At 27.4% G+C, this 13,680-nt stretch overlaps 1 protein-coding gene across 8 annotated transcripts in view; it reads left to right on the top strand.

Annotated features, from left to right (window-relative positions):
- The window catches only part of LOC129605783 (protein spire), a 162,380-nt gene that overhangs the window by 66,004 nt on the left and 82,696 nt on the right, over positions 1-13,680 (top strand). For all 8 annotated transcript variants that reach the window (XM_055515779.1, XM_055515758.1, XM_055515723.1 and 5 more), the window contains exon 4: positions 2,756-2,876. In XM_055515779.1, coding sequence (XP_055371754.1) covers positions 2,756-2,876 — 121 coding nt within the window. The remainder of the gene's footprint in view (positions 1-2,755; positions 2,877-13,680) is intronic.

Below are 13,680 nucleotides of genomic sequence, written 5' to 3'. Positions count from 1 at the left end.
TTTATTGTAAATTTATAACTGTATTACTAAGATAAGCTTGAAATATTTATAATTTGAACGAGGAGGTACAAAAGAAAAATAATATGGCGCCGCCAGTAATTTGCACGGAATTTGCAAGCAACAGTTTGCTTTTTTTTTTCTTTAAAATTTACCAGTTTTTTTTTTTTGTGTAAGTTGTTTGGCTTCTAAACCAACACACAATATAATTAATTTCATTAGTTTTATAAAAGCATAATAATTTAAAAAACAAAAATTACAATAAAATGAAATTGAAATTGCTTCAAAGATTAGTCAATGTCAAAAGAAGAAAAAGAAAACAAAAATATAAAAAAAAAATATATTTAAGAGAAGAACTGAAAGTGACAGTAAAAATTTTATTTGTTATTGACTATATAATATGGAAGTAACGGTAAAATTTATTTCAAGTACTGTTATGATCGATTTACAAAGGAACTATTTTACTGTTAAGATTAAAAATATTTTTATTATTATTTTCGAAAAACTATTATTTAGGTGTATGTTATGGCAGTGTAGAACTGTGCGCTATAATGTTGAATTTCTCTAGCAGAATAACTTGAAAATCGCGATAATAAATTGTTTTAATATTCACAATTGAATAACTGCAAGTCATAGGAGTAATTTACCTATTATACAGCATCTGGACTGAGCTGTCTATTAAAAAAAGTTAACACTCAACTTCTTACAAGTAAAAAATATCCAAAATAAATTCCTGGGGCAAAAACGTTTTCATTTCATAAAAATTCACTCATAAAGGAATTAGTGACAATTTTAAGTATTTCAAAGTTAAAATAAATTCGAAATGAGAAAAGAATTATTAAATATGTATAAACAAATTTTAGAAAAATATGCGGGGGTGTGAGAGATGCCTGTTGGCAGCGTCGCGGGTTACGATAAAATTCTTGTAGAAATTACTTGAATTATGTACGTTGTGTATAGGTGTATCCGCACCGAATAAGTATAGTTCTTACTTTCTCCACCGAATAAGTTTAGTTAGTAACACATCTTTACTTGGTCAAATAATATTGCAAAACGTTCTTGAACCGAATTTATAAGAGCCAAACTCCCAGAATCTATCAGTTTTCTTCTAATTTATTCTATTATGAGTAGAATATCCTATGATTTGCAAGTAAAAGCCATTGAAAATACTTGAAATATTTTCATTTAAGTCGGCAATTTCAAAAAAAAAAAAAAAAATACATTGGAACTCACCAAAAAAAAATTTCAATACAATTTTTCTTTCATAAATCGAATAATAGACAAAATAAAATTTTGAAACCGAATAAAAGACAAGTCTAAATCAAATGGAAGCTTTAGATTAAAGAAGAAACCGGAGAAGCGTTTTTAATTTTTTCTTTTGAAGATTTGCCATTTTTTTTTTTTTCGTGTTTAGATGATTTCCTCAAAAATGTTTATAATAATAACAGACAATGAAAAGATGAAATTTGACTTTTTACCGAGAAATTTCAAAATAAAAAGAAAAAAAGAAAAAATCTCTTAAGAAAAGTGAAAAATGCTTCTTTTGTGAATTTTTTTTGTTGGTTTTTTGACGGCGAGATCGCATCTTTCACTTTCATTTGAATTTTTGTTTTTATTTGGTTCATGTCAGGGCATTTTGTTTACATTTCTTCACCTTACTATGTGTACAGTTTGGTTACATACCGTCTTTATAACGAACCTGTAACGTTAAGTTTTTTTGTAATTTTAAATAATTATTTATATTTTATATACCTACAGTTAAAAAATAATAAAATTGGTATGCAGTTGTTCTGTTATATTGTAAAAGGTTTGTCAAAATTGACTGTCAAAGTGACTGAACTCTGTACTGAAAGTGTATAAAATATATATCAAATCTTTGATGTTTTAAGAATTGTGCTAAGTATGAATCGTACGATTTAGAATATATGCATATGGGTACAATCCTGTTGTTTGTTTATAATCATTCTGTAGCAACTAAAAAGAAACTACACTCTTTAAGTTAAATTGTTACAGATAACATTGTGTTGCTTACCAAAATGCAAAACAAAAGTGGATTCTGACTTTAGAAAAAAATTTACCGAAATCCTTGGTAAAGAGTAGAATGTAAAGTTGGCGTCTAAAGATTTGTAACTTGGTAGACGTACTAAGACTTTAATTTCTTCCAATCGTTGATATTGATAAGCTAAGGTGACAAATCTTTAAAATCTTTCTCTATACGATGAGAAAAGCAAATAATAAAAGTTGTTTGCGTCTAAAATTAGTCCGCCAGTTATTGCCGAATGCACATATGCATAAGTAGCAATTATTAATGTTATACGAAAATTAAAAATCTTAGTGCATAATACCTTCTCAATTCCATATAACAGTTTAAAAAAAAAAAGAGGGAAAAAAAAACAAATGTAATAAAAATTAATGACTTTAAAAAAAATGGCAAATTTTAATCCAAAAAATTGGAAAATTCCATACTTTCTAATAGCAACAGTTTTATACAATTTTTATTATCTTATAATTTGTAACTTAATGTTGTTTTTTTTTTTTAATTTAACTTTTCCCTCGCTATCACATGCGCACGCATTATAAGTTCACGGTCTTTATTTTGTAAGCAGTTTATGAATGATGTTCATTAGAGACAAATTTCATACTTAATTGCAATCGTTTCAATTTAACGCTTATTTTATTTTGATTAATTTTTTTTTTTATTATTTTTTAAAATTGTTATTTATTTTTACTATTTTTTTTTTCTTTTAATTTTTTCCAGATTTTGCACAAAATTGGCCATGTTATATTTTTGGCTTTGGATTATAATTTACAAGCAGATGAAGATTGTATTATGTCATCACAATTAGAGCATTTAATATCACAAATGACTGCTATTGAAGGTAATTTTTCATATTTAATATTTTCTATTAATATTTTTTATTGTTTTCGTTGAAAAAATTTAACTGAGCAAGATATTATAATTATTTTAATAAATATTACTATGAATAAGGAAAATTATAATTGAGTAGCTCAATATTTTGCTCATTTTTAACTCATAAAGGTTTTATGAGGCGCAAGAGAACAAATGAAATGCCCTTAGCAAAGAAACATTAACAGTCTTCCTTTGTTAACATGTTACAAACCTTACCAAATATTCTTTAGCAAATAAACAACGCTTGATTAAATTGTGTACTCTTTTCGGTATTATCGCTTTTTATGCACTTTGTTTATATAGGGTACGTCCCTATAACACCCTTGATTCTCATCTAATTCTTTAATTTTTCTAAAGAGCTTCCTACTGTAGTCTAGCGGAAGCTCTAATTCATTATAAGTTATAATGTATAAAATAAAATTTTCAAGTCAGTACATTCGAACCTTCAAACAAGTTATATAGAAATTCTCGCCTTATTCGAGTGTTCGCTATATAAATATTTTACTGTATATTCAAATATTAGACCCAGTCAACAAATTATATCAGTCGCAATCAAAAAACTGTTAATTAACTAAATTGACCATATAAATTTTATTTATAAATATTACTTGGTTCTCTCAAAATTCAAATCAGTTTATATACAGAAATTTTACGCATTATCCACCTTAAAAAATACATTTATGTATGTATGTACTATTATGTATATGTGCTATATAATCTACTCCAAAATTTATTCAAATTATTCTATATTCAGATGGGGGGGGGAGGGTTTAATGTCAGTTTTAAATCAAATTTTAATTTATTATTCAATTGTTTCAGTCCCCCACATAAAAAAAGAATAAAACAAACTTTAAGAATAAATTTATAAAAGTCTAATAAAAAAACTTTTAAATTATATACACAAAAATTTAATGTGGGTTGCTCTGTTCCACTATACAGCACAACTAAACAACAATGTTCTTTAAAAAAAAAATAAAAAAAAATAAAATTAGAAGGGTTTTCCAATCCCAAGAGTAATTTTAAACTTGAATCAATGATTAAAATACATTGTTGCGGTTGATTTTTATTCACACCATTAGACTTCATTAAAAAAAAATCAAAAAATGTTAATCCACCTTCAGTTTTATGCATTTGGTGTAGGCGATTAAAGATATCCAAAAAATTTAAAACACAATTTAAAATTTAAAAAAACCAAAAATACTTTTGTTTTTATTTTCGAGATTCTCTGACTCTAATCAAGTATACAACTCTATTAAATATGATCTAGAGACAAACATCATTAAGGATTAGATGGTATTCAAATGATGTTTTAGGATAATATTGGATTAGGGCGGCAATTAATCCGTTTTAATGAATATCGAGTATATTGTATACTTATACATAAACATTCTTGCATACAAAATTTACCAGTAAAACTGTCTGTATGTTCGTAAGGTGAAATATGTGTTCCATATTACTAAAATTTATTGGTCAGGATGTTAAGAAATTCAAATTTGGTTTGATTGAAAATTAATTCTTTGCTTCAGAAGTAAATAAGTTGACACAAATGACCAGGAGATTTTCTTCTATTATCCATGTATGTACACATGCAAATTTTACATAAAAATCCAATGCTCAATCTTTGTCCCCATATTAAAAACTACAATTCCAAATAATTCGCCCCATTTCCAATAATTAATTAACAACTTATTCTATTGAGGTGATAAATATTTAACACTTGTTCATGCGTTTAATATGTGGTTTTCTGCCATTCAATGCAACTTTCCCAATTCTATTTTTTCGTATACACACACCTAAATATTCACAAATATTTTTCTGTATGAGTTTTGGCACCACAATTTTAAGTGAATTTTAATAATGAAAACCGCATATTTTGTTGTAATAATCTATTTTTTTTTTTTCGCTTTTTATTTTAAGAAATAACTTTAAGCTAAATTAAATAAAATTGACATATAAAATGAACAATGAGCGTTTACCGCAGCTATGTACTCTAGCTCAATTATTAAAAAGCATTTAGGATAATTCACCACAAATTATTGATGCAATTTTTTTTTTTTGATTTCCAACAACTAGCAAAGCAATCTGTTAATACTCAATTAAAATTTATCAAACGCTTACTTAATAACCAAATTGTGCTACTCACATTCTTTGTTTTAGGCATGTATTGAATAGGGGCAACGATTAGTGCGTTTGAATTTCGAAATTATGTTTTTTGCACGATTTATATTTAATTGTTACTTAAATTTTGTTTTTGGTTAAGGTATTTAATTTTAATTTAAAAATTTTTATGTCAATGCTTATGACTGTAATAATGCTTAAAGAGGTACACTTATTTTATACTGGAAGATGCTCCCTAGAAGCACTAAGATGGTAACCTCCCTTTACTGTATGATTTGAATTTTATCATGAATTCCATGGGGTTATTCCAAGCTTCTTGCCTAAATCTAAATATATTCAAAATTATTCAAATTTGTAAATGAAATTCTAAACTATTTGCATGCTCATAAAATATTTATTTACTTAAACAAGATGAAAATGCCAAGTAACAATGAATTTTAACTTTAATTAAAAAATTACGTGCAGAAATATACGGACTTGGATATCTTAGAACAAATATAATTCGAACCGAGCTCAGAGTTAAATTCGCTCATACTTAACTAAATTTTTACCAAGGAAGAGAAAGAGTTGGAACACCAAATATTACATGGCAAAGAACAATAAAGAGAAAAATCATCACGGCCAATAGGATATGGGGAAAAGTAAAAGGACTTTCCTCTAACAGAGTTCGTTTAGTAGGATCCAGGCTGCTGAAAGAATGCATTGACATCGTTGGCGTCCTGGCTAGGCACAACAAATTAACCCTGACGCCAGGACACTACAGTCTTGCCACGGAGAGAACGGCGGCTCCTTTCATTGGGCCGGAATTGCTTTGGCGTACCCAGGACTACGGGTCTTGCGTGCCCTTAGTGGATGGGAGGAACGGGCTAGGGTTGAACACTGGAACGGCTGCCTGGGCCTGTCGCACTCAAAGAAATTTGTGCCTTTACTGGGACTGGGAGGACGGCGTCTGGTCATGCTCAGTCGTCCGAATTTGAGGACATTGTAGGGGCTCTTATTGGACACTGAAAAGGACACGCAGGGTGGCAGAGGAAATCTGCCGTTTATGCCTGGAGGAGAACGAAACCATGGAGCACTTACCGTGTGAGTGCGAAGCGGTTGCTTGCCTCCGGCTGAGATGCTTCCGGGGTTAGGTTGCTTTGTGACCCCGGGTAGGATCTCACAGCTTAATGTGGCTGCCATACTGCGGTTTGTCAGAGACCTAGGTGGAGAGCTAATGTAGGTGGGATGGGAATCACTAAAGATCTTATGGGTCGACGTGAGGACGACCTAAGGGCCTCGGCACCCGAGGGAGAAAAAAAAAGAGAATTCGTTGGTTAAGCTTTGTAGAAGTCTTATGGTCCCAAGAGCTAAAAAAAGATTGATCTAAATGACAACTTTTCACATAAAGCATACTAACTCTTATTTAATTAGATTAATAATTGTCATATTATGTGGGCATTATTCTATTACTCAATCTATTTTAAATACACAACGTAATTAAAATTGTATTTGACACTTAAATTTAGTTCAGAACATTATTCTAATTTAAAAGAATATTAAAGTCAAGCACATAATTAATTTTAAACCAATAATTTTAAACAATAATGTTAGGAAATTAAATGAACAAAATTTTGAAAACAAAATTAATTTAGGTGTAAAATTAGAATTTGATTTCCTTTCAACAAAAACTCTCCTCACACATAGTAGCCATTATATTAAGTCACATACAATGTAGAAAAAGTGTTTAAGAATAAAATGACTAACAATTTTTGTTTTTTTAAATTATTCAAAATAATTTTAGTAATTCAAAGGTTCACTGCAATTATACACACATACGCACACACATATCAGCATCTATTTTTGTATTTTTCCAGCCAATTTTCCAAGCGGAAAAACACCTTAATATTTGATCAAGGTTGAAACAATTTTTTCACGTTCCTCTCAGTTTTTTTTGTCTTTTTTGTAAATCAAAACAAATTAGTTATACATATATATATACATTGTCATTATATATTGTGTTATACATATATGTATACAAAGTATGTAAGAATATCTCCATCATTGTAAATTTGTTCTACTCTATTTAGCAGAATGAACACTTAACTTTTAACTTCTTTTTTCACTCTATTGAAATTATTAACAAAATATATTTAATTTTCAATGTAATTTTTTTTTTTTTGGAAACAAAATAACAAAACAAGACTAAAATAAAGCCTACAGATGTAGGTCTATAATATATTCAATTATATACCAAAATGTTCACATAAATTTTTAGTACCTACTATAAACAATATCCAAATATGGCTAACCAACAAAAATGAATCATACAAAAAATTTTCATTTTAAAACTCATTCAGTGATAAAAGCTGTTATACTCTTAAAATAAATGCCTGAAAAAACTACCATAATTATATAAATTGTTTCGAAAATAATAATTATGTTTGTAAAATAAATTTTCTAAATTCTATTTAATTTAATTTTTTAAAAATAAATTTAATTTTAAATTTCAAAAATACCAAACAGAAAAAATTTAAGGTTTGCCTAAACAATTTTAAGGTAATTGGATAAAATAATGAGCAGCAAGAGCAAAGATATTTTATTGGAAAAAAATTTAGAACTAGTCTAACTTTATTATAGAATGGAGAACCATAACCATAATAGAGAATAACAATGTTATTATTCTTTTGTAAGTTTTAATTTATATATGCGGGAGAAATACATTATTGTTATAGTTAGTTATCCTCTCTCAATACTTAATTTTTCCATTGATTCTTTAATGAGCATATTATTCTATTATTTGCAAGGTACACCCAATCAATTTTATTTAATAGTATTATTGTTGGTAATTGCAATTTGCAATGTTTGGAATTTCTTCGTTCTAATATGATTGGTAATTTTAATTTTTAGTTGCTCAAACATCTCGTTGACTTCATAATACATAACATATAAAGAACAAAGTGGTGTTCATGACAAAATATGAACCTTCTGCGAAATTATAACCTTAAGCCGTCGAAAGAAATGATTAAAAATGGGAATAACCAAGTGTAAAAGCTCATGGGCTCTAGAAATGAACATTTTTGCCTCAGTTTTTATCTGTGAAATTAATGACTGAATTTACTTGCTGGTTCTGTAGCGTGGCGGATGTATTTTTTGATGAAAGAAAGAGTGCTGATCCACGTGATGCTACACCGACTGCCACCATCATTTTATCAAACAAAAATTTAGCGACAAGTTGTCCGAAATAATGTTGCAACTAAAATAAACACCTCGGAATACGAGTACAAAGAAATAAATGTGTTCAATCATAATAAACGTGTCAGAAGAATAGATAAGTCAGTTAAATTTTGGCACGTCAATACGATTCCATTCGTCGTTCTATTAGTCTTCAAGTTTTACAAGTATCTGTGATGAATTTAGGGTTTCTTAGTTTGGACTGCAGTAACAGAAGAAAATTTTACTATTTACTGTTCCAAAATTTTTCTGCAAAAACAAGAAAATCTATAAGAAAATCATTTTTATCTAAGAATATTTTCACATTCATGACTTCATTGCAATTCACGTACTCTTTCCTATTTGTGACGTTGTTGTCATTTCACATGGAAATTTTAATCCTATAAAATGTGCAAATCCTTTTAAATCTTATAAATATGTGCAGTGCATCACTCGCATTGTAAGTGAATTAAATAATTTTTTTTATTTAATTCTAAAATTTTCCAAATATATTAGATTAATTTTTAAATTTTACCCAACCTCACCCTCCCCACCCCCCTGCTTCAAATTTTATTGCTATTTGGTTGAGTTTTTAACATTATACAAAATGCATTTCTAATATTACTTTTATTTTAAAATTTATGCTTTTATGTAAGGGTAAAAAACCTAACATAGAAAATGTAATCAATATTTAGGTCTTGTTTTTATAAAAATGGGTGTGCATTTCAGTGACATTTTAAGTTCGCTTGTAAATTTTGCTTGTTAGACATCTTGTTATTAACAAATGCAAAATTTTTTTTTTTACCAAAAAAAATTAACTATTATTCTTATATATTGACATTTTTTTTTTTTCTGGTTAATTTTTCGCCAAAAATATTTAACCTGTTTTTGACACAAAATAAATACATACGTTTACACTCATATTCACACACATATAATTTAAGCATTTTGAATGCAAGAAACTTGTTACACCACCCAAATTCTTTTCAGTTTGGGTGTAAACTAAACTAAACGAAATGATTATTTGAATGCGAATTAAAGTTCAAAAACAAAATTATTCCACTTAATTTTCAAATTATATTTGAATATTTTAAAATGTCAATAGTAAATGTATGTCTATGTATATGTACATGACATATTATAATATACTTTTTAAAGAAAATATAATTATTTTTATAGAAATACTTTAAAATAATATTGTGAATGAGCAAACTTAATTTTACATGCTTAAATTGAAATGGAACAGAATTTTAAATTCTCTTAGATTCTTAGAACAATAATTACGGTTAATTGAAAAAATGTTTTCAACGCCAACGAATTGCAATTATCATAAATTTGAATTTCTCTAAAGCATGTACGGAAAAAAAAAATTTATAAAAAAAATTTCAATTTTTAAACTTTTTCACATTTGTAATTGCATTTTACATTGATACAAAATTAATTTCGCAACTTAATAAGAAACAAGAATAGGTAGAGCTGGTCTTGTCAATTTTGTGATAGGCCATAAGATTCTAAGAGTTACATCAGGATAATTATTGAATCGTTACCCATAATTTAATTTGAGTCATATTCTATCTGATCTGCTTTATCAATTTATACAATTATGGATTTTTTTTTGTTACCCCCCCCCCCCCTCCCTTGGAGCATAGCGCTTCTACTTGAATTTCCACCTCATTTTTTTTTTTTTGCTTTTTGTTTAGCCTCCTGAATTTACAGATCTATGCCAAGTTTTCGTGCTGCTCCCGAGTCTTGAAAATTGCGAATTCTACTTTCAGCTCATTCTAGCGATATTATTGGTGGGTTTACTTATAGTATGCTTAGAGTATATTCGTATTTGCCTATCGATAAGTTCCTCGCCTCTTATTATCCATATAGATCTTTTTTACTTAAATATTTTGGCCAGAATTGATGAATATTTGCAGCTTTTGCCTGACGGGTTTTGATATTAGTCAAGTTTCGCTGCAATACAACAGAACGGATTTTACACAACAGTTTGACTGCTCTGACTGCTTTTCCATATCGGTTGTAGTCTACCAAATGATGTTCTTGCTTTCTTCAGTCTGTTATCTAAATCTACCTGGATTTGCTATATTAAAAATTGAATTTTGCAGCTCTAACTTTTTTTGTACTCATTTAATAATTTATTAAATTATTTTACTAATTTTTTAACAATTTTAAACATTCCACGGTAGATAAAATTTTAAATATCTATTATTACTTACATGTACACAATGTCAAATTCAATGAATATCATAAAAAAAAGTAAAATTTGTACACACCCTTTATCAAAGTAATCATATTGTAACTTTTACAATGTTGAAACAAAAAAAAATTTGATTGAAGGTTATGAAATTGTCAAATTTGTTCTCTTTAAATGCGAATTAGTTAAGTGAAAATTAATTAAAAGACTCCAATCAACCGCGTAATTAACTTGAAGCAATGAACACAATGTAATATTTTGTTTGTAATAACATACTCAGACATACATATGTATACAAAAATACCCGTAAATATCATTAATATACAAACTTAATATTATAATAGATTTGGGAATGAAGAAAGACATTTAAACCGTACTGATAACAAAGTATGCTTCATATTCACAATTAATAAAAAGTTCATAGAAGACTTTCCACGTTTGAGTCACTATACGATTTACAAATAGATAAACCTTCTTTTCCAAGAAATTTCTTCAATTTCTTCATACACCATAATATAATATAACAGAATTATTACTACATTGTAAATAATTGATAATTTATTTCTTAAATATTTATTTTAAGATTTAGCGCAGTTATGGAAGATCTAACCTAAATATACTTCTAAATAGAGTAACGAAAATTAAACAAATCATGTATACATAATCACAAATGCTAATAAACGAAATGTAAATGCATCTTCTTAAAATAATTCCTCTTTACAATTTATTTATTTTAGTTATATTGCTCTTATAAAGGTGTAAATAAACAATCTTTTAGTTTAATAATTTATGAGTAGCCCAAAAATTTAATTTATAGAAGTTATGAAACCATGATTTCAGAGTATAGGGTATTTTATAGGCAAACTAGTGTTTTCAGCAATTTAAATTAGGTATTCTATCATTTTTAATCCGGCAGCCAGGAATATGGATATATTTTCTTAAGAATTTGATTAGACGCTTGTTTCCTGAAGACGCTTCTAATTACATTAGAGTATTACTAAAATCATGGCGCCCGATCAGGGGATATTAGCTTACCTTTCTATTAAATGGTATAATTAACGCTTATTAAATCATTTAATCACTGAAATGATTTATTATTCTTAATTTAATCATGATCTACATTCTTTTCCATATAATGTTATTATACTCCATGCACTTTTATATCAGCTGCTCTGACATAATTTTAAGTACAATAAAAATTTCGTAATCAAGTCGTTTATTCAACTGTGTTACATTATTTATTTTGTTTTTCTTTTTTTTTTTTCTGTTACATGTTATAATAAAAATCCCGAATTGCATCTTAACTCTTTTGAATTTTTCAATCTAAAACTATTAGTTACGCCAAAACATTAAGAATTAATGTTCAATTTTAAATTCTTTAATATATAAATAAAAAAACAACAGCAAAAACAAAAAGTAAACTTTAAGCAACTTACACACCTTTCATTTACCGCAATTCTTATGAAAAAAAACACTCTTTAGTTGCTACTCGGTCTACCCTACAATAATATCAAATAAAAAAAAAGAGCTTTTATAACTATTACTCGTATCATCTCTTGTTAACTTTTTTCTTATATACCATTTTATTGTTTTCAACATGATTACTCTACACTCTACACTACAGAATAAAAAGCTACTCCTCTTATACGCTTTACTGGATAAATAAGTAATTTAAAACGAAAACCGGCAAAAGAAAAGCAAAACAAAAATAAAATACAAAAATAAATAAAATGAAAACGCCTCACAGGTGAGTCAATCACCTGGAGTGATATACCGGCTTTATTCTTTAAAACAATAAACAAAAAAAAAACAAAGTTATATTAAAAAACAGTTAAGAATTTTAAATAGAAGTGACTTTAAGTAGAGTAGAAAATGTTGTTGTTTTTTTCTTGTTTTATTTTTTCTCAAAAATATAATCATATACGTACACACAATCATAATAACATAAAATATTATGTGCAATAAATATACTTAAATAAATGTACCTTGTACACAAAAATATTTTAATATAGGTACAGTGTGTCAAATCGACAACACAGTAAAATTCTATTTCCTGAACAAAATATTGAAGTGGCTGCAAGCTGCGCTGAAAGTTCTATATTACAACTAAAATTTTTTAAATCGCAGCGTTAAAAAGCGTTAATCTTTTATTATTGGCGGCGACAAAATTTATACTAGAGGTTTGCGCTACATTTCTAGCATTTCTTTATTGCAAATTGAATTTCTGAACCCACTTTATTACAGCCAATAATTTCCTAACGATCTATATTTTTAGTGTATATAGCGTGGATTTTCGAACGTACTACAAGCTAGAACTCATCTAGAACTGAATAAACGAAAACTCCGTAAATTAAAAAAAAACAATTTTTGTTGATTTTTTCAACTAAATTCAATGAGTCGGAAGTAGAATGGTCAAATTTTTTGTAAACGAATTCCATAATGTTCAATTATTGAAAATAATATGCTTTATGGGAAATGGTATTTTTGTTTAAGTACACACTTTCTAAAAGAACTAAGAGAATTTCACTGCAAAAATTTCATTTCAAAAAATTTTTTTACAATCCTTTCACAAATTTTTCGGAACAAATAAAGTATTTAATTATTTTTAATCTACTAGAAGTTTTATTTTGACATTTATTCATTATTTGATTTTTGATTACTAAACACAGAATATGGAATAAGAGTTGTCACTTTATGAAATGTAATATTAATTATTACAAAAATTTCATTTCAAATCATGAAAAGAAAAAATGTTAGAGCTGCAGTGTTTCAAAGCCCGTCATTGTGTCAATCAATTTTAAAACATCTAACAATAACAATCTCCATATCAATGATCAAAAACCAATAGCACATTGTAATACAATCAACAAAACTGGAACACTCTATCACCTTTACAATAATTTAAATGTAAAATTGCTGCCTACAATTGTACAAACTATTTACATTTTATACCAGGCGGCGGTCCGTATACAGTGTAAAATCATTTTAATAATATTACAGTATTATTACTCATCCACAATTATAACGAGCAACACATACATATATGCACATACTGTATTTTTTTTTTTTTATTTTAATATACAATCTAATAAATTCAAAATTAAACATCATTTTCGTGTTTCGTTGATTCAGTTTTACTTTTGAGCAATCATCATCATTCATTTTTTATGATTATGCAATCACAAAAAAAAAAAACATTTTTATTTATTTTTTATAAATTTTATGATTTTTATATTTAAACATTCTTTTTTATCTTGCGATT

This window comes from Condylostylus longicornis, unplaced genomic scaffold (genome assembly GCF_029603195.1).
Source record: "Condylostylus longicornis isolate FDR11 unplaced genomic scaffold, ASM2960319v2 ptg000002l, whole genome shotgun sequence".
NCBI lineage: Eukaryota > Metazoa > Arthropoda > Insecta > Diptera > Dolichopodidae > Condylostylus > Condylostylus longicornis.
The sequence above is the reverse complement of the archived record's forward strand: the minus strand, read 5'-3'. Positions and strand labels throughout refer to the sequence as shown.